Source organism: Erigeron canadensis, chromosome 6 (genome assembly GCF_010389155.1).
Source record: "Erigeron canadensis isolate Cc75 chromosome 6, C_canadensis_v1, whole genome shotgun sequence".
NCBI classification, from domain to species: domain Eukaryota; kingdom Viridiplantae; phylum Streptophyta; class Magnoliopsida; order Asterales; family Asteraceae; genus Erigeron; species Erigeron canadensis.
Genome location: NC_057766.1, coordinates 35,140,548 through 35,164,394, shown reverse-complemented (window position 1 = coordinate 35,164,394; position 23,847 = coordinate 35,140,548). Strand labels below are relative to the sequence as shown.

General features: G+C 32.2%; 4 protein-coding genes and 1 pseudogene across 4 annotated transcripts; 3 read left to right on the top strand and 2 right to left on the bottom strand.

Annotated features, from left to right (window-relative positions):
• Positions 1-467: 467 nt before the first annotated feature.
• Positions 468-2,383, bottom strand: LOC122603615 (protein NUCLEAR FUSION DEFECTIVE 4). The gene has a single exon (XM_043776366.1). The coding sequence runs from the start codon at positions 2,348-2,350 to the stop codon at positions 602-604; it is 1,749 nt and encodes a 582-aa protein (XP_043632301.1). The 5' UTR covers positions 2,351-2,383; the 3' UTR covers positions 468-601.
• An 8,707-nt stretch (positions 2,384-11,090) lies between these two features.
• LOC122606118 (putative dynamin-related protein 4A) lies at positions 11,091-11,718 on the top strand. The gene has a single exon (XM_043779083.1). It carries the CDS (start codon positions 11,134-11,136, stop codon positions 11,689-11,691), a length of 558 nt encoding a protein of 185 aa, XP_043635018.1. The 5' UTR covers positions 11,091-11,133; the 3' UTR covers positions 11,692-11,718.
• Positions 11,719-13,740: 2,022 nt separating this feature from the next.
• Positions 13,741-15,581, top strand: LOC122606041 (dynamin-related protein 4C-like). The gene has a single exon (XM_043779006.1). It carries the CDS (start codon positions 13,784-13,786, stop codon positions 15,437-15,439), a length of 1,656 nt encoding a protein of 551 aa, XP_043634941.1. The 5' UTR covers positions 13,741-13,783; the 3' UTR covers positions 15,440-15,581.
• Positions 15,457-15,879, top strand: LOC122604777 (annotated as a pseudogene).
• A 185-nt stretch (positions 15,880-16,064) lies between these two features.
• LOC122603150 (UDP-sugar pyrophosphorylase-like) lies at positions 16,065-20,649 on the bottom strand. Its single transcript, XM_043775775.1, has 17 exons — positions 20,549-20,649; positions 19,744-19,902; positions 19,552-19,656; positions 19,357-19,473; positions 19,093-19,233; positions 18,882-18,981; positions 18,661-18,788; positions 18,508-18,579; positions 18,326-18,390; positions 18,155-18,215; positions 17,949-18,066; positions 17,737-17,861; positions 17,540-17,616; positions 17,228-17,333; positions 16,953-17,093; positions 16,637-16,876; positions 16,065-16,517 (listed from the first exon to the last, which is right to left on the bottom strand). The coding sequence occupies exons 2-17, from the start codon at positions 19,861-19,863 to the stop codon at positions 16,350-16,352; spliced, it is 1,884 nt and encodes a 627-aa protein (XP_043631710.1). The 5' UTR covers positions 19,864-19,902; positions 20,549-20,649; the 3' UTR covers positions 16,065-16,349.
• Positions 20,650-23,847: the final 3,198 nt, after the last annotated feature.

The following is a 23,847-nucleotide window of genomic DNA, read 5'->3' as shown; positions in this document are numbered from 1 at the left end:
GGAATAACTATAATTATGTTATAGATCTTATGATCGTCCTATTAAATATCAACGAGTAAATTAAGGCGCCTGGTATCCCGACCATATTTTTGATAACCCGACCAGACTATTAATGACAGGGGATCTGTTTTTACTCTACCAGATTTGTCATTACAGACATGGAGGCCCACACTATTTTGGAGCGATATGGTCGAGATACCAAAAACTTTGGTTGGGATACACCATCCGTAAATTAAACGCAATGAAACCTAACAGTTTCTAATCAGTAATCAGTCAACACTATATAATATTTTATTCTATCGTACACCTTTTAATATGTTGTAGCCATGTAGGTATATCCAAATAACCGTAACAAGAGAAAAGAAGTATATCCCATATACATTACTTTTTTTTTTTTTTGAACGGCAATCCCATATACATTACTGATAAATGTTGCCTACCCCTTTTGGTCAAGATAAAGACACTAATGTCAAAAATAACATATACGTCTTTATCTGTTTAGAAAAAGGTCAATACAGAGTTTTCGCATTTGCTACATGTTTTCACTTAATCATAAAAACTACGTACATCATTTGAAATAGGAAAATTAACATACCTTGTTTTACTTAGGTGGTAGAGCGAGTTCTGGCTCTACCACCTTAGCTCGTTCTCTGAACTTCTTATAAATATCGCCTTTGTAAAACTCGCGAGTTCTGATCACCAGAATCAATGAAGCTATAGCACCAAAGCAACAAACACAAGCCAATATAGTAAAAGAGAGCCTATAACAATGTGTGCCCATACAAACCAGCTCTTTAACTGCTTTCCTATCCAACCCTTTTTTCGCGAGCTCCTTCACTGCTTCGCGATCATACAAAGGCCCGGTCACCCTTACATTTAATATGTATGAGCCTAATGGACTTCCCAATTGACCACAATTAAACAATGTTGAGTAGTATTTCAACCCAAATAGCTCGGATATGATTGCGAAGATTAAAGGCAGTTGTGCCCCAAATGAGAACCCGATAATTATAGATGCTATGTAGACCGACCCAGGTATTGGAAACGCGACCAAAAGAAGGCCAACACACGAAAGAAAAAGTACTAATGTGAACATTAGTGGTCTTGGAAACTTATACTTAGTCAACAAGATTTCCGATACAAATCCAGCAAATATCCGACCAAAGTAATTCCAAATACTTAGTAACGAAACGAACGATTTTATGGTTTTAGTAGGATACCCTAAAGATTCACCAATTTGACCCAAATTATCTACCGCGGTTAAACTAGTCCCAAGCCCACAAAAAGTTGCAATAAACAGAACCAACATATCTGTACTCAAAAGTGCTTGCAAGATATTATAATCTTCCCCTCTTTCAGGCTTATTCAAAAACACATTAGCAAAACAAGACATTTTCTTTTTGGGCTGATCAGTAGCCCGAGTAGTTTCGGGCTGATCAGCTTCATGGCCCACATTCTCAATTCTAACCTCGGAAACCTTAATCACTCTTTGTTTACTCTTCTCAAACAAATTCAACTCCTCTTTAATCGCCATAAAAAGAGGCACAAAGAGCAAAACAATCACCACACAAGCACTACCCGCATAAGCAATTCTCGAAAACGTGACCAAATTTTGAGCAATAGTCATCCCCATTATAAACAACGCTAAGAAAATCGACACGTAAAGAAAATGGTAAAAAATAGCTAGCTCATTTGGTTGCCTTACAAGATCCAATTTTCGGATAGTGTAAACAAACACAACCGAGATAGCAGCAGGCAACCAAGCAATTAACAAAATCAATGATTTCGAATCGTTACCATAAACAGCTAGATAAATTTGTGTCATAATAGCACCACTTAAGCCAGTGAAACCTTTTAACAAGCCCAAAACAACTCCCCTGCTTTCAGGGAAGTTAGATACAGAAGTGACAAGTGCACCAGTGTTAGCAAAGTTTTGGGAGTTAGCACCTATACAAATATACAAACACATTTGCCAAACTTTTGGTTTAGCTATCTTGTTAGTGACAGCTAACCATATCATGAAATAGCCAGTGAAGTTTAGGGCAGAACCAAGTAAGAGAACAAACCAGGTTGGTGTGACTTCAGCTATGAGTCCTGACATCACACCAACGTTGGCTCCAAGATCTTTGAAAAATCCTAAGAGGTTTAAAGTTGTTTGGTCGTATCCTAGTGATGATTTTATTTCTTTTGAGTAGACACCGAAAAGGTATGTGGCTCCGGCTCCTGTCATGACTAGAAATGATGCGAAAAGTGAAAACCATCGGCCACGGACTAGGTGGACTACAAATGGGAGGTTTTTGTTTGCGCCGGCGGTGGTGGCTGATGGTGGTGGTTCTCGTGTTTCACCCATGATTTTGGAGAAAGAAGGAAGGTGTGACTAGTATTGGCAGTTTAAGTTAGGAATGAATATTGGATTAGAGTCAGATATATATAGAAAGGTGTGTGTGTATTTTATTTTTTTTTTTTTTTTTTCTAGGGTCGGTTAGTTAGTGGGGATTTGTTTTTGTCACCGTCCTGATTTTATGTTTTAATTTTGTGATTGGATAATTAATACTATAGATTCGTAAAATAGTAAAGAACTTTGATTACAGTATCAAAAATGGAACTATCTAACATGTTACACAACCGAAATTAGGAAGTATGTAACAAAATTACTAATGAAAGAAATTATGTTTCTATTATGTCAAAACTAATGATGTGTTACTTAGTACTTACTGGCCGGTTTACTTCAACTAACTGTTTGATCGTTAATAAATAATTCTTCATTTTAAATTTATATAACGGTTCTCCATATTACATATCCATGTGTAGGGATAAGTCATGACTCATAAAGAAAAGTAATTATATCATGTTTTAAAATACTCCAAACGTATACGTCACCTAAAACTATAATTTCGAAAAATTATATTTTACATGAATGTAATCAGAATTTAATACACCATATATTTTGCTCGTATTAGACTTTCAAAGACTTTTAGTTCTTTTTCTCCCTACAGCCGTAGACTTTTAATTAAAGTAAGTCTTTAATTATCGAGTTTTATTTCGATCAAGAAAAATTAATAAACTAATGAGTTATATATTAGAAACTAACGGGCCTGGTTGTGTCCAAAACAAGTTCACATGTTTAGCATAAGTGATTGGACCTGATTAGTTGATTTAATCTCACATGTCTTGTTTAATTTGTATTTGTAGAAAATAAATAATGACAGTATTAAGAACAGTCACTAATCTATAATATTTATATAAACAAATTAATCCCTAAAATTTAACACACTACCTTTAAAATCTCAAATTTACCCTTTTAATCTATACTACCATCAAAACTTTATCCCTGAAATTCCAAAAATACCCTTACAAAAAACTCACGCGTGTCTCTTCCCTTCCCTAAAGTTGCTCACATAGTATACAAAAAAAACACACATGCGTTACTGAATTTAATAATCAATCAACATAATTACACTCACTCTAAAACAAAAATGGCGGTTTGCACTTTCTACCGGACTAAGAAACACTTGAGTTGAATCATACATTCATGTAATAACACGGTACCACTACTTAACCAGTGTTTTATTTTTATGTCCCGCCGCATCACACGGGTACAAAACTAGTGATATAATATGAAGATGAAGAGTATTACATATATTTTATAGTATGTATATAAAGATTAAAAGTCAACTTTTGAATTTCATAACATAAAAATTAAATTACAATGCATTTAATTAGTTTCTATTTTAGAAACTTAATCCTTATCCTTAATCTTTATAACGTAATCTTTATCCGTAACCTTTGTAAATAAAACTAAGTGAGGTCGTAGGGATATTATAAGCCATATGTGATAGTTTTTTTGACAACTAAATTTTTTGGTTTTTTTTTTGGAACGGAAATCTTAATCTTAATATATACTATAAGACAGTTGAACTAATGACTTATTAACCAATCAAATCGCTCAATTTCATCAAATTAATTTTCGCTTATGTCATCATTTAGATAAACTATAAATTAAAAATCACAATAATCATTATCCTAATATATTATTATATTAGTATTTATAATAAATTGTAGAAAAAATCTCAGTAATTTACACTTTTTTTTCCATCGATAATTTATACTTTTTAACTCTGAATACTTAATTTATATTTATTTTTTGCCATGACAGAATTTGTAAAAGGTTACAATCATTTAATTAGTTAAAAAAGTTTCAACATACGAAATATTGTCTATAAAATTTTTTTCAACACGTAATGACTTATTAACAAATATTAGATTAGATTTTTATAAATTATAATATTTAGTTTTCACAGAAATGAGACGATCACATAACAAAACACGATGCATAACAGAGAGTTACTTAAATACTAAATCCAAATCAATATGAACTCTATTTAAAATTCATACGATCTCTAATAAAAAAAAGGTACATAATTTTCTGTTTTTTTATATATTAGTTTTGCGTAATAATGTTTAAAGTTACCTTTGTCACTCAGATAAAGAGTCCTAATTGTTATCAAAAAACTATAAAAACAATTCTAATTGTTAATCTAATTATCATATGACATGTGATTGAAAATAAACATATCCGTGCTATGGGTCCGCATCATGATCAAAGACATATAGTTGAATGTCACATGATTACAATATGTTTATATTTTAATTTTTAATTAATTTTCATAATAATATCACGTTATGAGTACAACTTGATTCAAAATATTCTATAATAAAGAATTTATTATAACATGTGCGTTGTGGAATGACTACGCTAAACCGTTCCATCAATATGTCTCGGCTAATAATGACAGTAATGAACATATGATTATTGTACTAAAACTTACAAAATATAACACTTAGAAACATATATCCTTAAAATTATAAGCTTCTATGATTTAAATGTATGAGAATATAATATTGTTAATATCATAAACCCGTGTCCAGTGTTGGACACGGGTCTAAAATCTAGTATATTATTAAAACATATAAGACGTCTAGCAAAGTACTAGACATCATATAGAAAATACAATTACAATTAGAGAATTTAGGATACTTGAAAATTAACAAAATCCTACACAATTTGAAACTTGAACTGCGAGGAAAGCAAAAATGGTAAAAAAAAAAAAAAACTCATGCCAATTACAAAAACGAGAGACGAGACTACTCATCATAGTTCTCACATTTAGTACTTTCTTTGTGTCATATAGATTTATAAAAATTTATTTTATAAAATTAATGAATAAATAATATTGAGTAAAAAAAGAAAATAAATAAATAATATTGAGTCAAACACACAAGATATTAATTATTTTAGTTTTCACTTGTTAGCCTTTTTATTTTAATTTTTTTAGATTATTTCCTTTATTTATATGCTAGGTACATCAATTAACATGGACTACAATGCAGTTATACAAATTCGAAAATATTGTTATACCAAAGTTATTTGTTAATGAAAAAAACTATGTATGTTCATTTTAAGGATTTTTAATATTTTTATTATTTAATGGACAATATCATGTAAATTGAATTTGTTTGTTATCTCTTACTAGTTTTACCTCATTATCTTATTTAAAAATATTTGATAAAGTTTTTTATTTAACTTGTGTAACTAGAGGCGGAGCCAGAAGTTTTAATTAGCAGAGGCTCGACAAAAATTTTTTATTCTAACATTTTTAACAAAGTTGTTTATCGTTATGAAACACACATTTATAAAAAAAAATACAAATAATATTAGTTTCTACTTTCAACCACAGTATTGAGATGCTATATATAAATGCAAATCAACAAGCTAGTAAAAAAAACATTAATGATGAGATTAAAAATATTATTTGTTCACTTAAAAAAAAGTATACTACATATATTTGATAGGAAATTTTAATTTGATGGTAAAGTTTTCCATGTTTTGATGAGAGTCATGTAGAAAGGCATTTCAAATAGATTGTTACGGAGTATTATTATATTATACTTTGACTTTTCTTTTGCCATTCAAGTATAATTTTTAAATATATAACAATACCCAATAGATAAAAACAAATCAAAATAACATTATCTTTTTTGTATTATGTTGCAGCAACTACCCATCAAAAACCACCATAACATTGAGCACCACAATAACAATTAAAACTCAAACCCGTATCCATTTTCAAAGCATATTTGTGTTGGCTTAACTAATTTGCTTGTCATAAATTTGTAACTTCCATTAAAATGTCATGATTTTTTACTCATATTTTTCGCATAGCCGAAAATCGACCATGATTGGGGGAGGCTCGATTGCAAAAGCATTGCCAACACTCAGTCATGAGAATAACCTTTCAATGGAATACATGGCTGGTTGGGGGTGGCTAAGCACCGGCTAACCCCCTGGCTCCGCCACTGTGTGTAACATATGGGCTTAATCTAATTTAATATATTTCGAGAGATAGTTTTTCAATTACGAGCATTTAGTGTAACACGAGATGAATTTAGTAAAAGCTTCATTTGGTAGTTCATTACTTCATTTGGTCGATTTGGTAAAAGCTTTTATTTTTCGGGATAGAAACAAGGTTAAACCCTTAATTTACAATGAGATAATTTAGTAACATGGTATGGTTGTTAAAACAAACGTCATGTTGCACCTTGCACGTGGTTTGAATACAGTCGATTATTTTCTTCATTATCAGTTTACAAATTTAGTAAAAAATAGTTTATCACTGTATCTTATATATTGGGTTATATTTCTATCTTTATCTTTAATCTCTTATAAAGAGTATTGGATTAAGACTTTAAGCATATTTTTTGTTCTCAAAATTCCCCTATCAACATCTTTATGTTTTCCAAAATGCCCCCCACACACTACAACACTATTATTGTATCTATAAATATTATATTGGTTTGTTTTTTTCTTTATTATATTAGTTCACCTTTTTTGTTATCAATTTACTTGAAGGAAGATGTTGTGGTGTCAGAATTCTATGACCGTGCTTTCATTCCAATTGGTTGTAATTCCTCTTTCGTTACTCTGATACCCAAGGTTAGTAACCCGACCCTCATGTCTGACTATAGACCAATTAGTCTTATTAGGGTTCAATACAAAATCATTGTTAAATTGCTTGATAATCACCTCACAAAGGTCATTAACTCTATTGTTAGTATTGAACTAACGACTTTTATCAAAGGGAAGCAGATTCTGGATGGACTTTTTTTGCTCAATGAGGTGATTGATTGGTTTAAAGGTAAGAAGAAGAAATTGATGTTGTTTAAGATTGATTTTGCTAAGGCTTACGATTCCTTGTCTTGGGATTTCTTATTTTATATGTTAGAAGTTGTGGGTTTTGGTAAAAAAAAATGGGTTGCTTGGATAGAGGCTTGTCCTTAATGATATAATATGAAGATGAAGAGTATTACTCATATTTTATAGTATGTATATAAAGATTAAAAGTCAACTTTTGAATTTCATAACATAAAAATTAAATCACAATGCATTTAATTAGTTTATATTTTAGAAACTTAATCCTTATCCTTAATCTTTATAACATAACACTTATCTGTAACCTTTGTAAATAAAACTAAGTGAGGTCGTAGGGATATTATAAGCCATATGTGATAGTTTTTTTGACAACTAAATTTTTTGTATTTTTTTTTTGGACGGCAATATATTATTAAAATATATAAGACGTCTAGCAAAGTACTAGACATCAAATAGAAAATACAATTACAATTAGAGAATTTAGGATACTTGAAAATTAACAAAATCCTAGACATAATTTGAGACTTGAACTGCGAGGAAAGCAAAAATGGTAAAAAAAAAAAAAAAAACTCGTGCCAATTACGAAAACGATACACGAGATTTCTCGTCATAGTTCTCATATTTAGTACTTTCTTTGTGTCATATAGATTTATAAAAATTTATTTTATATAATTAATGAATAAATAAAATTGAGTCAAAAAAGAAAATAAATAAATAATATTGAGTCAAACACACAAGATATTAATTCTTTTAGTTTTCACTTGTTAGCCTTTTTATTTTAATTTTTTTATATTATTTCCTTTATTTATATGCTAGGTACATCAATTAACATGGATTACAATGCAGTTATACAAATTCGAAAATATTGTTATGCCAAAGTTATTTGTTAATGAAAAAAACTATGTATGTTCATGTTAAGGATTTTTAATATTTTTATTATTTAATGGACAATATCATGTAAATTGAATTTGTTTGTTATCTCTTACTAGATTTACCTCATTATCTTATTTAAAAATATTTGATAAAGTTTTTTATTTAACTTGTGTTACATACGGACTTAATCTAATTTAATATATTTTGAGAGATAGTTTTCCAATTACGAGCATTTAGTGTAACACAAGATGAATATGAGGTAGTTCATTACTTCATTTGGTAAAAGCTTTTATCTTTCGGGATAGAAATAAGGTTAAACCCTTAATTTACAATGAGATAATTTAGTAACATGGTATGGTTGTTAAAACAAACGTCATGTTGCACCTTGCACATGGTTTGAATACAGTTGATTATTGTCTTCGTTATCGGTTTACATATTTAGTAAAAAATAGTTTATCACTGTATCTTATATATTGGGTTATATTTCTATCTTTATCTTTAATCCCTTATAAAGAGTATTGGATTAAGACTTTAAGCATATTTTTTGTTCTTAAAATGCCCCTATCAACATCTTTATGTTTTTCAAAATGTCCCTCACACACTACAACACTATTTAGTGTATCTATAAATATTATATTGGTTTGTTTTTTCTTTATTATATTAGTTCACCTTTTTTGTTATCAATTTACTTGAAGGAAAATGTTGTCAAAATGGTGTTAGAATTCTATGACCGTGCTTTCATTCCAATTGGTTGTAATTCCTCTTTCATTACTCTGATACCCAAGGTTAGTAACCCGACCCTCATGTCTGACTATAGACCAATTAGTCTTATTAGGGTTCATTACAAAATCATTGCTAAATTGCTTGCTAATCACCTCGCAAAGGTCATTAACTCTATTGTTAGTATTGAACTAACGGCTTTTATCAAAGGGAGGCAGATTCTGGATTGACCTCTTTTGCTCAATGAGGTGATTGATTGGTTTAAAGGTAAGAAGAAGAAATTGATGTTGTTTAAGATTGACTTTGCTAAGGCTTACGATTTCTTGTCTTGGGATTTCTTATTTTATATGTTGGAAGCTGTGGGTTTTGGTAAAAAAAAATGGGCTGCTTGGATAAAGGCTTGTCTTTTTCCGGCTAGATTGTCGATTTTAGTCAACGGAAGCCCCGCTGAAGAATTTTCCATTCAACGTGGTTTAAGACAAGGAGACCATATGACACCTTTTCTTTTCATAATTGCTATGAAAGGGTTACATATTGTGATGTATAATCTTGTTAGATATGGCAGCTTCTCTGCTGCTAAAGTTAAATAGGTTTTGATCTCTCACCTTTTCTATGCTAACGATGTTATTGTTGTAGGTGACTGGTCAAAAAACAACTTGCTGAACATCTCTAATGCCTTAAGATTTTTTTATGGAATTTCGGGTCTTAAAATCAATTTTTAAAAATCATCTATCATTGGTGTCGGAGTTCCTAATGAAGAGGTCGTCCACCTTGCTAGTATGATTGGCTGTAAGGCTGAAAATCTTTCTTTTAAATACTTGGAAATTCCGATAGGTGGCAGTCCAAAGTGAATATCTTTCTGGGACCCGATCATTAACAAGTTCAAGAAAAGGCTCTCGGGATGGAAGACAAATCTTCTTTCCATCGGAGGCAGGACTACTTTAATTAAAGTTGTCCTCGGTTCTTTAGGTAATTACTACTTGTCTATTTTTCATATGCCTAAAGCTGTTAACAAGGCCCTTGAATCTTTGAGATCTTCGTTTTTTTTGGGGGAGGGTCGATGAGTAAAAAGAAACTTTATTGGGTCAAATGGGGTTCGGTCCTGAATGGTATAGATTCTGGTGGAATCGGTATTGGTAGTCTATATGCGATGAATATGTCCCTTTTGTATAAATGGAGATGGCGAGGTCTTAATAACCAAGATGATCTTTGGGCACGTGTTATCACTGACATACATGGTAGTGAATGTTTTTTTTTATATGTCGGCGAAGTCTAAAGGTATTTGGAAAAACATTATCACGGCTGCTATGAAGGAATCACATGAATTTCATTGGCTAGTATATGGCTATATTCCTATTTCATTAAACCAAACTAAATTTGCCTACATCGAGTTACTTTGAAGCAAGATTTATTGGAAATTCCAATTATAATTTTCAATAAATCTTGCTTCAAAATAGAAAGATTCTTGCATGTTATTACTCTATAATCTATTCATCTATGACGAAATGCTATTATTAAAAAGAGCTTTTGCTAATCATATACTCCATATTGGTTTTGTTTTTTTTTACTTATGGTTACTAAAGCATATGTTTGAAGCATTAAATTTAGGGGTGTTTGTTATTGAGATTGCAAAACAGATTTTGCGTTTTCAAAATAGATTATGCGTTTTGAAAAAAAAGATAGGTACATGCTTCTTTAAAACTGCATTTTCATAGCAGATAATCACTTTTTTACACAAACACTTTTTCAGATTATCTGCGTTTTACGAACGTAATAATCAGATAATCAATTCAAAACGTATTCCCAAACACCCTCTAATTAAAATTGTGTAAAGATCTAAATCAAAAAATTTACTATGCATTAACAAAATACCATTGTAGTATTTTCAGAAAATACCAACTTTATATAACGCATTTGACAGATGTATTGTGAGCATATGTTGCAAAATGACTAATATTGATACGTGGTAAAACATCCAAGTAATGCATAAATAACATAAGACATTGTCTTTTCATTATATTTTTCCATAGGCAAAGAAGGATATGATGAATATATTAACTTCAATCAACTTTTTTACACCAATCTTGCTATTTCATTTAATTTAGTTAATACGAAGGTAATTACATATTTAAAGTTTTTTTACTAAGCGACTCTTTAGATATTTTTAGTTATTATTAGTCTATATATAACTGAGTCCCTTCAAGACATTAAATCTACATTTGCTACTACTCAGTATTTATTTACTGCTAGCTAGTAAGAAGGGGAAGCGTTTGATCTTAGTCTCATCAATTGATCAAACTGGTACTTTTGTTGTTTTTCACCTTATAAATATGCAACATATACATTCATTTTTTTCCATCTCTGAACCCATCATTTCTAAAATTATGGCTCTTGTAGTCACTAATAACAGTGCATCAAAAAGAACCAATAGCTCATCTGAGAATGACGACTACTTATCAGTTGTCGAGGGTGGTTCTCTTGACCACCATCATGCGCCTCTCATATCCACCTACAATGACCACATTCGCCCCTTGCTAAACTGCATCGATAAGCTACGTCATCTTAAGGTGATGCAAGAAGGTATCCAACTCCCAACCATTGTGGTTGTTGGTGACCAGTCTTCTGGGAAATCGAGTGTACTTGAGTCATTGGCACAAATCAGCCTCCCACGTGCTCAAGGCATTCGTACCAGGGTCCCACTCATGCGGCTGCAGCATCATTCAGACCCGAATCCGCAACTGCACTTGGAGTACCATGATAAGACTGTTGCTACTAATGAATCTCGTATCGAAGAGGATATTATTGCAGCCACTGATGAGATTGCTGTGAGACTGCTACTAATGACCTTTATCTCTTTGATGTTTTCTTCAATTACTGTGAGCTATTAAGGTTTTAATTAAGTTTTCTTTTCTTCAGTTCCCCATCCATGCCATACTTAATTTAACTACAACACAAATGTGCAACATGAAGTTCATGTATAGTTTCTTTTCTCACTATGATGGCACATTTAGCCAGTTAGGAAGAAAAAAACCTACTGTACATGATAAATCTTAAGATAAAGGTCAGACATTCTTAAAGTTTAATGTATTCAAACCAGAAGTAAAATCCTAAAACACCAGAAACTAGTAATCCTGCAAATTTTGGAAGTTAAAGCCCAAGTCAAATGGTTACAATATTCCATAAGACTATGCATACATGTTTAGCAGCTGCAAACCATTACAAAAAACATCTCATGTATGTGCAGGAATCAAAGCTCATGGTTTCAAGACGAATTTTCCAGGTTCACCATAAGATTGTCATGTTTACTGCGTGTGTATTGTGTGTTATAAAAGTTTGTATATTACATTACTTAAACTAATTGTTTTAGTGTAAATCACCTTTATTCTAATATGTTTATCTGTACATGTGACGAACCCCATGTACAAACAAAGTTTATCTGTATATATATATATCCATAAATAGATCAGTCCATAACCATACTTAAACAAGGGTAGTAAGAATACATAGCATTCTACAAGATGTTCATTTATTTACTACATAAACAATAATGAACATAGATGAACAAATCTCCTATTCGTTCATTTATTATCGAGGATATTTGTAAATCATTTGGCGTTCAATATATGATCTCAAATCTGCAACCTAATGTTTTTAATTGTATTATTTGTTCGTTAGTGTTCATATGTGCTGATTCACGAACAAAAAGGATATACAAGTTTCTTGTTCACTTATAGTTGGTGAACCGCTAGTTTAGATATATGAACCGACATAAACAACACTTGTCGGTTCCATTCTTGTACAGCCCTATCGATTACTAAAAATGTATGAGTGTCGTGCATCCTTAAGAGTCTGTTTTGCGTGTTCTTAGATTCTTAACTAAAAGATCATAATCCCACAAGTTTAATTAGGTCTACTTGGGTCAATGACTTGTATTATACAATTCAGCTTAAATTCAAAGGTATAAAAGTTTGATCTTAATCAAATACAGGTGTTTAAGTTTCTTTTCTCTCATATAAAAAAGACTTTTGTTGTTCAATGTACGTAATATACATATTCGATACATCTGCCTTTTGAAGAGGTCCCTAGACTGCTAAATAACCTAATAAATTGTTTTGGTGAATAAATAAATGTTTGAAACCTTTAACTGACAATAAAGTCGAGTATAAAAGTCGAGAGACTTAAAAGTCGAGTATATTAAACGGAATCTTTTATGAAGTTGGATATTATTTTAAGGGGATGACTTATATTTATAGTTATATATGCAGCTATTTAATAAAAAGTTATATAATCACGAGTTGAGCATACATGTTATTTCTTTATTTTAATCAGTTTACATTTTTGCTAACAATAACAAAAAAAAAAAAAAAAAAAAAAAAAAAAAAAAAAAAAAAAAGAAAAATAGAAACTAACACAGTCACACAGACACATGTAACTGTTATCAAATCACTTTTCTAGAATAACTGAGAAATCTTTAGTTTATGTTCCTGAAAAGTAGTCCATCCATGTTTTATCTAGCAATATACAAATAATCCATTAATTATATACAGTCATTATGCTATACATGTGATTAACATTGTTCAAAGTATATTTCTACTTAACTGATAGTCATTACCAAGAGGTACTGCGTAGAATAACATGAGAAATTGTCTTTTGTTATATTTTTCCATATGTAAAAAAGGTTACTTCAGTTCAATGTACTCGTGCTTTTTATCTCAATCTTGCTATTTCATTTAAACTAATACGAGTAATTACACACTTAATCAATTATTAAATGAGTGACCCTTCGGATCTTTTTTATTCATGGTGATATATAACTGACACCCCCTTCAAGACATTAAATCTACATTTACTGCTGGCTAGTAAGAAGGGGAAGCGTTTGATCTTAGTCTCATCAAACTGGTACTTATTTTTCTCCTTATAAATACGCAAGATAGGCATTCAGTTTCTTTCATCTCTAAACCCATCATTTCTATAGAAAAAATGGCTCTTGTAGTCAACAGCAGTGCATCAAAAAGAAGAACCAATAGCTCATCTGAGAGTGACGACTTCTTATCAGTTGAAAGAAGTTCCGGTACTCTTGACCACCATCATGCACCTCTCATATCCACCTACAATGACCGCATTCGCCCCTTGTTAAACTGCATCGATAAGCTACGTCATCTTAAGGTGATGCAAGAAGGTATCCAACTTCCAACCATTGTGGTTGTTGGTGACCAGTCTTCTGGGAAATCGAGTGTACTTGAGTCATTGGCACAAATCAGCCTCCCACGTACTCAAGGCATTTGTACCAGGGTCCCACTCATCATGCGGCTGCAGCATCATTCAGACCCGAATCCACAACTGCACTTGGAGTACCATGATAAGACTGTTGCTACTAATGAATCTCGTATCGAAGAGGATATTATTGCAGCCACTGATGAGATTGCTGGAAGCGGAAAGGGTATTTCTCACACTCCCTTGACTCTGATAGTGAAAAAGAATGGCGTTCCTGATCTCACAATGGTTGACTTGCCTGGAATCACTAGAGTTCCTGTGCATGGTCAACCAGAAGACATATATGAGCAGATATCGGCCATCATAAACGAGTACATAACTCCAGAAGAAAGCACAATCTTGAATGTTCTCTCTGCTTCTGTTGATTTTTCCACCTGTGAATCCATTCGGATGTCTCAACGTGTGGATGTAACCGGTCAAAGGACTTTGGCTGTTGTCACGAAAGATGATAGAAACCCAGAAGGTCTGTTGGAGAAGGTCACTGCAAATGATGTAAATATTGGTCTTGGTTATATCTGTGTAAGAAACAGGGTTGGTAAGGAGAGCTATGAGGAAGCTAGGATTGAAGAAACCAAACTCTTTGAGAGTCACCCACTTCTTTCAATGGTTGACAAGTCAATGGCCGGAATACCTACTTTAGCTGAAAAGCTGGTAGAAATTCAGGCAACCATCATATCTAAGTGCCTCCCGGAGATTGTGAAAAAGATCAATGATAAACTTACGGGCTATGTCAGTGAACTTAACAGGTTGCCTCGGAAGATGGCATCAGTTGCAGAGGCTATGACCGCTTTCATGAGAATTATCAGTTCTGTGAAAGAGTCATTGAGGAAAATCCTAATTAGAAGCGAATTTGAGGAGTACCAGGATGTGAAATTCATGCATTGCACAGCCCATCTGTCAGAAATGCTTAATGAGTATTCGGTTAAACTTCAAGTGACTGCTGAATGTCAACAGAATCAGGACTTTCTTAAGGAAGAAATTAAGGTTTTGGAGGAAGCCAAAGGGATTGGGCTACCAAATTTCCTCCCCCGAACTGCTTTTCTTTCGGTTCTGAACTCAAAGGTAAAGGGGATTTCTAGCATGCCGGTTGAATTTGTTGAAAATTTGTGGCTATACATAGGGGAAGTCTTGATTAATGTGTTGATACATCATTCAGAGAATTACCCACCCCTTCAGTCTTCTATGAAAAGAGCTGCACATAGCTTGATTGCAAAGATGAAGGATGTCTCTGTTACCAGAGTGATGGAGATGGTTGAAATGGAGAAGATTACTGACTATACTTGTAATCCTGAGTATACAGTAATCTGGAACAAGCTCATGGCTCATGAACAAGCTTTTATGGAGGCCGTAACAGATCAGTAAAAGCGAGTAAGATTAAGATAGAGTGGTTCAATGTTGACGTGGACCATCTAAGAGTCTGGGGTAGATGTCGTGAAACAAGCATTTGATATGAAGATGCGGATGACCGCATACTGGAAAATTGTGTTGCAAAGAATGGTAGATTGTATGGCTCTGCATATGCTTTTTAGCATTCAGAATCTGGTGAATCGTGACATGGAAAGTGAGATTGTGAATGAGTTGATGATGCCACATGGTGGTGGAATTGAAAGGATGCTAGAGGAGTCTCCGATGGTGGCTGGAAAACGGGAGAAGCTCAACCGAAGTGTGAAGTTGCTGAGGGAATCCAAAGAAAGTGTCGCAAATATGATGGATCAAATTGCTGCATATGGGGACTAGAGTGTTTATTGGCTTTTGATGTTTTTGATATTATGTCGTTTTCTATTTAATAATTCCAATGTTAATGGCACCTTTTTGATGTTTACTTCATGTACTGTCAGCTATTAAGGTTTTAAACAAGCTTTTCTTCAAATTTACATCCGGTTTCCCCTGTGCCATATTGTTTCTTTATAGTTTCTCACTATGGAACATATAGCTATTTAGGAAGAAAAAAAAACTATTGAGAAACCTTAAGATAAGTGTCACGAAAGATACGAAAACTGTACTCTCATGGATGTTATTCAAGTAGACTTCTTAAGTCAACAAAATCAAACCAGACACAAAATCCTAAAGGACAGAAACTAGTAATCCTGCAAATTTTGGAAATTAAAGCCCAAGTCAAATGGTTACAAATGTTAATAACTCTAGGGCAATCAGCATCCAGAAGAATTGCAAACCGGCTTTAATATTCTATAAGACTATGCATTCATGTTTAGCAGCTGCAAACCAATGTAGGACACACAAAACATCTCTATGTATGTGCAGAAATCAAACCTCAAGATTTCAAGAAGAATTTTCCAGGTTCATCGTAAGATTGTTTCAACTGCTCCGTCTTCTTTATTCTGAATCCTCTGATCCTTACTTCCTCGGGCAATTCAGTAGAATCTTTGTCAATGGTTTCGATCGCCCAACCATTGTTTTGCACAGAACCTCCCACTTTCACCTGCAGACAGAATAAATAAACAAAACTCAAGTTGCATACAAATCATATCAAACAATGAAATGATGTATGCAGTAAGCAAAATTTATTGTGATTTTGAACTCGCCAGAAAAGTTACAAACCTCTGCATCATCAATTGAATCAACAATAAGAGCTCCATTCAATGAAAGATCCTCAATAAAAATGTTGCGGCCATTGATAATCAATGTGGACTTTTGAGAAACCGAGTTGTTTCCACTGACTTTACTTTTAACATCAGAAAACGTGACTGCCCACGTCGGTTTCCACACAATACGGGACCACACTTCCACCTCTTGACCATTAAAGACTTGTGTAATTGGATCATCTACCTTCACACCTGCCTGAAGACACATAAGAAAGAAACGAGTGACGGTCAAGAATGTTAATATCTAGAGCAACTGCTGAAGTGTTGCTGACCTTTTGAAGAATCATGCTGTTTGCTCCATATATTGCCATTTCTCCAGAAGTTGCACTGTGAAACGGATTCCCTTTAGGTACCTTTGCAGCATCGTCAGCGTTGTTCTTTACAGGTGCATAAGCAAGCCAATTTTCAGTCACCTAGCGAGTAATTGAACATGTTAAATTGTTAAAAGAAAGTAAACTTAAACTGGTATCATATATGTAACAGTTGCATAAAAACTACAATCAACAAGGGAGTAGGAACCGCCGGACCAGTATGAAGTTTTACTTACTGTGAATCCAACCCTAGCTGATGGAGGCAACGTCTTAGGATAGTCTTGCATCATGCATTCCAGTCTGGTAGAGGACTTGAATTCTGTTTTTGTGGAGTCTTTGTATCTGCAATGTAAGAGATTAGTCAAACCGCAAAGAAGATGTCTCAAGTTAGGATTCACTTTGTTCGGAAAATATCAGTTCAAAGCTTACTTTTAGATGATCTTATATTGTTAAAAATGGAACGGAAAGTATTTGTTAAATATTGGAAGAAAGAAAGAAAAACAATAAGCAAAAATAACAGAAAAATGGTTGAGTAACAGAGAAAGTACTTGGGGTTAACAAACTCCTTGATAGCACCACCAGTTTTTGTGAGCTCGTCAATGTAAGGTCCAAGTTCAAGAATTAACTGCAATGGATCATACGCATAAGACACGGAACTTAGAAGACATTATCAAAGTAGAAGTAAAGCTCCTACAACTTAAATTCATTTATATCCACAAACCAAGGATTTCAGAGGGGATCATACTTGGTTTATGTTTCCAGGGTATGGAGAATAACCAGTTTCACAATTGTCATCACCATCAGGATGACCTGTCGCTCTAAGGAGAGGATCAAGTTGATTGTATTCAACATTAATAACCATTTCCCTCCCTGATTATATAAGTTGGATGTAAGCATATGCTAAGAGTATAACTAAGCACTGGAAAAGCAGTGTATATCATGGTCAACACAATGTACCATCTGTATGAGTAAGCTTGGTAATTCCTCCAATAGCTTCTTTGGCTTTTCGAGGAACAGCAAGAGAATTTACATGGTATTGTTTTGTTTCACTAACTCCTAGTGCAGCAGGAATAGCCTAAAAATTGGAAATATGTCAAACAATAATAAGATTACACTAGTGCCCATTTGAAGAAAGGATTCCGATACTATATGGCTAGCATTACCTTAAAAAGAAGACCATTTGTATCCTGGAAAAACAATACCCATCTCAAACCAGCATCCTTCCTGCAAAAGATAATGCGATGCAAAATAAAAGAGTAATTATCTCCTCTACTGGACACAAACACAAATACTTCAGCCAAATAGATAACTAAGAAAGTAGAAGCTTCAGATACCATTCTTTAAGTAGACCACTTGAATATAGAAGAGCATTAACATCGCCATGGCCATGAGGTTTTGTCTAAAAAAGAAACAAGACATCTAGTTATTGGAAACTGAAATAAATCTTCTAGTAAGAATATGATTTTATTAAAAAACAAAAAAAAAAAAAGGCAAAGTGTATAAATAAAAAAACCACCTGTATTTTGTATTTATTGTTTGAATCTAAAGCAAGCCTAGCATCGTTATCAGCCAAGCAAGCAACTTTTTCCTGGCACATGGTTAAGGTAAGTTGTCAACACCACTTAACAGCATACGGTCAACATGAGTACCAACCGGAAGAAAAGTTTACCTGTTTCAGAAGTTTTACTTGTGTAGGTTTCATACCAAAATAAGCGTTTGACTCTAAGAGTTGTAATGTTCGCTCATGTGTATCATCTGATGTCATTATCACTAGAGGTACATCTCTTTGGCTTTCACCTACAAATTACAAGTAATAATATTATCACATTGCCTCACACAAACAACGAAATATCCATGCTTATATTATAGAATCTCCACATAAATAAGAACCTTGAGCCTGCTTGCAACTTGCTTCAGATAAGGATAATATAGACTCAATATAGTGCTGTAAAAAACAAGTTCCAGTGGTAGTTTCCATGGGAAGCGCTATCTGTAATGCGAATAAAGTTTTACTAAATAACAATAAGAGGATTAAACAAAACTCCGCAAATCAAACTATAACAAAGTAACAATAAATAGTAAACATAATATGATGTGACACCTTTATTCCTCTGTATCCGAGACGTTCTCCAAGCCCGCCTGCAACAAGAACAAATGCAGCATTCTGCACCTGCTTCACCCCAACCTCCTCATACTCTATGAACTTGTCATCACCACAAGTTAGCACTTCACCTGATGGCACCTGCAGAGATTTAGTCCAAACCTAGTTAAGTACTATCTTTTTCTTAACTGAACTTATATTATTATATAAAAAATAGTCAAGATGAGACGAATGAAGCCCAAAAGATAGAGCATAATAACTTACAGAAGGCGTGAAACCATCAAATGGATTTCTCCCGGCCTTGGAATCGGCTAAGAGTTCTTTTGCAGTCTTAATATATGATGCCAAACCACCAGGATAGCTTGAATTAAGTGAAGCCACCTAAAAGAAACATAATAAATTATTGTACATGGAACATAAAAGCTATGACTATCAGTCTTGACATTAAATAATAATTACCTGAGTAAGCAAAGCTTTTTTTTCATCATCTTCAACGCCCGGATCAGGCCAATGTTCAAACAAATGACCCTGCCCCATCTCCAGTAACATTTTTCCGAGATCTATCTGTAAATACCCCCAAAAAACAAATTCAACCACATCTACACATTGCATTACAGAAACGTGCATAGACGTACATACACATCTAACTACCTGTTCAGGAGATAGAATTGATAGGTTTTTCTGTAGATTGGGAGATGAAGATGTAGAGAGCTCATTGAGCTGTACATTGGCAAGTTTCTCAATGGCGGAATTAACCGCTGCAGAAGCCATAGGATGAGAACCTGATATAGATCTACTGCCAATCACTAGCTGCAAACAGAAAACGATATGAATCTATGAATGAAATTAAACTAGAATCGGGGTTAATGGTCCGGGTATTTCTGGTCACATTTCCTGAACTGTCACTTTCTTTTAAGGGTATAAAACTCCTCACACAAATTCGAGGACATGAATTCGACAATAAGGCAAAAAGGAAACGGGTATAATTACTCGAAACCTGTCGTTTCGTTAAATAACACACCAGATTTAATTTTATTTCGGAAACTTGTTTTTCGCCTATTACTTAAAGATGCAGCAAATTTATTGAAACAAGGCACTTGCTTTTATAAGCAAGATGGCAAGTCAATCCTAAATCTAAAATCTCTGATCTGGGTATTTTAAAATAAATAGACTAACTAGTAGATATATCATTCTTTTTTAATAAAAAAAAAGAAGCAGAGAGCTTGAATGTAACTAGCTGGTTGTAAACATGATCTGGGCAATAAAAAGTATTCATTTTGCTTTTATATATATATATATATATAAACACAGTAAATGATAATGTTATCTTTATATACATAGAATCTTGAATCTACACCTGAGTTTTCTTTTCGAATAATGTGAAGATATGATATGGAGTAAAAATTAAGGATGATAAAATAGCAAAAGAAAAAAAGAAAGTTAGAGTAATATTTACCTTGTTGGTTAATATAAAAGCAGCTTGTATTCGGATGAGATCGTAAGGTGTGAAATAATAAGATGAAAAGGAAGAGGGGAAGAACTGAAGAAGAAGAAGCTGTGATGATTTTGTACAAGGATATATGTACGTGTCAGGGTTGAAATTGATTAATGGGGTGTTGCTTAATTAATGGCTGATGAAGATGTTTAGGATAAACTAATATTTTGGTTTTAGGTTTAATTTATGTAATCGCCAATATTTTTGTACTCTAATTTATTAAGACCACTAAGTAAACCTTTATAAATTAACATTTTTTTTTAAGTGATAAATTATTAGTTACTTTTATGAAGAATTAATTTACTGAATTTTAATTTATAAAGCGTTAGACCGTTTATAAGAGTATACATGTACAATAGACTCTTTATAAATTAATAATGCTGAAATCAAGATATTTTATTTACAAATTTTTTTTTATTTGGGACTAAACAAATTATTATTTTTATTGAGATATTAATTTACTAGATTAAACTCGCACGTTTTATAGAACTGACTGAGAACATAAATAAAAAAATACAATAATAAATAGTTACATTATTATTCATCACTTATGATATTATTAAATTTTCAACATTAACAAATGTGGGTTGTCTTACTTTTTAATAAATGTGGGAAATTTTATGTGGTTGCTCACTTTTTAATAAATGTAAAATATATTTTTATCTAAATTTGTTTAAATTTTATTGTGAAGATTAATAACATTTTTGCTTAACTTGTTTTATGTTTTATGTTTATATAGTTTTCAATTTATGTAAGAAAAGTATATGAAAAAGAAAAAAGAAAAAGAAATTTGATAAAGGTTAAGTATCTTATGCCTAGGATCTGAGTAAAAATTGAGTAGTTTTGAGTTTGAGAGTTTTTATTGGAGAAAAGTAATGTAACAATTTGGGTAAGTTTGAGTAGGAAGTAACCAGTCCTCCCACCCCAGGTGATTCTTATACATAATTGATTTATTTATCGCAAATATAAATTACGCACTTGTATAATTTACCTATATGATAGTAAATCTAATAACTTTAACTAGGGCCTGTTTGTTTTTTTAACTATTAAGTGACTGAATAGATAAGTAATGTCTGTATGGATTAAGTCAAAAAAACTAACATTTTTTATGACTTAATAAATTAAGTATTTTTGATTAAGTCACGACTTAATTTATTAAGTCGAAAACAAACGTCACTTAAGAATGTATCCGCATAATACATAATTAAGTTTACATGATGGTGGATGATTTCAATTTAGATGTTTTAAAAATAAATAAAATATGAAATTCTTTAAAACATATCACTCCTTTTTATAACTACGAATACAACATTTTTTTATATATATGTATGTATAAGAAAACATCAACACACTATACAAGATTAATAGCTATTCCAAAAAAAAAAAAAAAAAAAAAAAAAAAAAGAACACATCATGCTGTAACTATAGACTAAAACTGACGATAGGCGAAATTGACTGTTGGTCACCATTACCTTTTGACACAATGGAAATTTATGAATTTTATATACTAACAATTTAGATTTTTTGAAAAATCATTCAATCACTTCACATTGTACGGGTATAATTTTAGTTAAGAAGAAATGATTCATTAATTATTTTTTTTTACAAACATATACATTGTCTTAAGTTGTAACTTAAGGGACTAGGAGTGGAAGAGAAAATTTTATCAACCTTCCCAAATCTAACCAATAATATTCATCCACTTTACTTTACCTTTTCACCTCTTAATCAACCCTTCCAAACCTTTTTATTGGCATTCCATAAAATCTCAATCCTTCCAACTTTTTTTTTTTAATAAATAAAAGACATAATACTTTTATTGTTAAAACATAATAGATTATTATTAAGAACATAATACTAGATTTAGAGTAAAAAATTAAAAGAAAGAAAACAAACAAGAGCTCTGGCCCATCTTTTTCGTTTACTGTGTATCATCATATATCTGTATATTCATATATTGTATCTATCCCTCTTTACATACTAAAGGAGGGTTGCTCCGGTATTAGAAAAAGCTGAGTTGTCAAGCAATGAGCTTCGCCACATTGGAAGTATGACGTCGTTGGTGATGATTTTCGTGTGTATTTTGAGGTATAAAGAGTGTGTGTTAGAGGGTGTTGATATTGGGCGGGGGTTCTGTGTTTGAAATTCATATTGGGCGGCTTTTTTGAAAGTGAAAGAGATTTGAATTGATAAATATATATTATATGTGTGTGAGAATATGTACACTCATTGTCAGACATAAAATACTATGCAGCAGAAGAAAGAGAATCCTTCCTCCATACATTTGTTTTAGGCATTAAATTCCAAATCAAATAATTCAAAGTTTGTGATATCTTCTCTTCCCACAAATCAGTCTTTTCAAATATGGCTTCCACACATTTCACCTTAAAAGTTTTAATTTGTTTTCTTTTTGTTGAAGCCGTAGATGGAAGAAGCAGGGGGTGAATGAGATGATAAAGGTACACATCTGATTAGTGTTCGATGAAATTCCTTAATGTTTTTCACAGATCTAGAAATTGATTGTTTATCAAGGTGGAAAAATATGATTCTTTTTCCTATAAGTATATATATATATGAATTAAATCATATACTTAATTATATATGCAAATTAATAAGAAGATAGACTTGGTATATGGTGGTGAAGTGACCATCTCGATGAAGGAAATAACAAGGTACACAACCACTGTTAATCAAAGTGAGTTTTAATTCTATTTTTGATTTTAATTTAGGAAACCTTGATAATTGAAAACTATATATGTATATTATATATATATACACAAATTTATATATGTGTGTGTGTGTGTGTGTGAATCTATCATGTATATACATATATATTCGACTTTTCTTGATTATATTGCATATTGACCATCCACCAAACGGTTCCACCAGGTTTGTTTTTAATTACTAGCAAGTGGATTAGTTTTTGCCCTAAATCAATAAATCCTTAAATTTGTTAGAATGAATTTTGTTATAATTTTGGGTTTTTTAAAATTTAGTTTCTGATTAGACAATAAAGGTCCATTCTTATTAGTTTATAGAGTTCAATGAACCTGATGGAGTTCTCTGCTGCAAATAACATTATAGAGGGTAATCTGCTTTCAAACAATGGGGTTTGGGTAATGAAGGATCTAAAATAGAAGGGATATAAAATAGTGATGTTTCTGGTATAGTTTTATATGTTCAGGTTTTAACAAAGTGGGTTTTAATACTATTTTTGATTTTAATGTAGGATAACTTGAAGATTTATTGACTTGATAGAA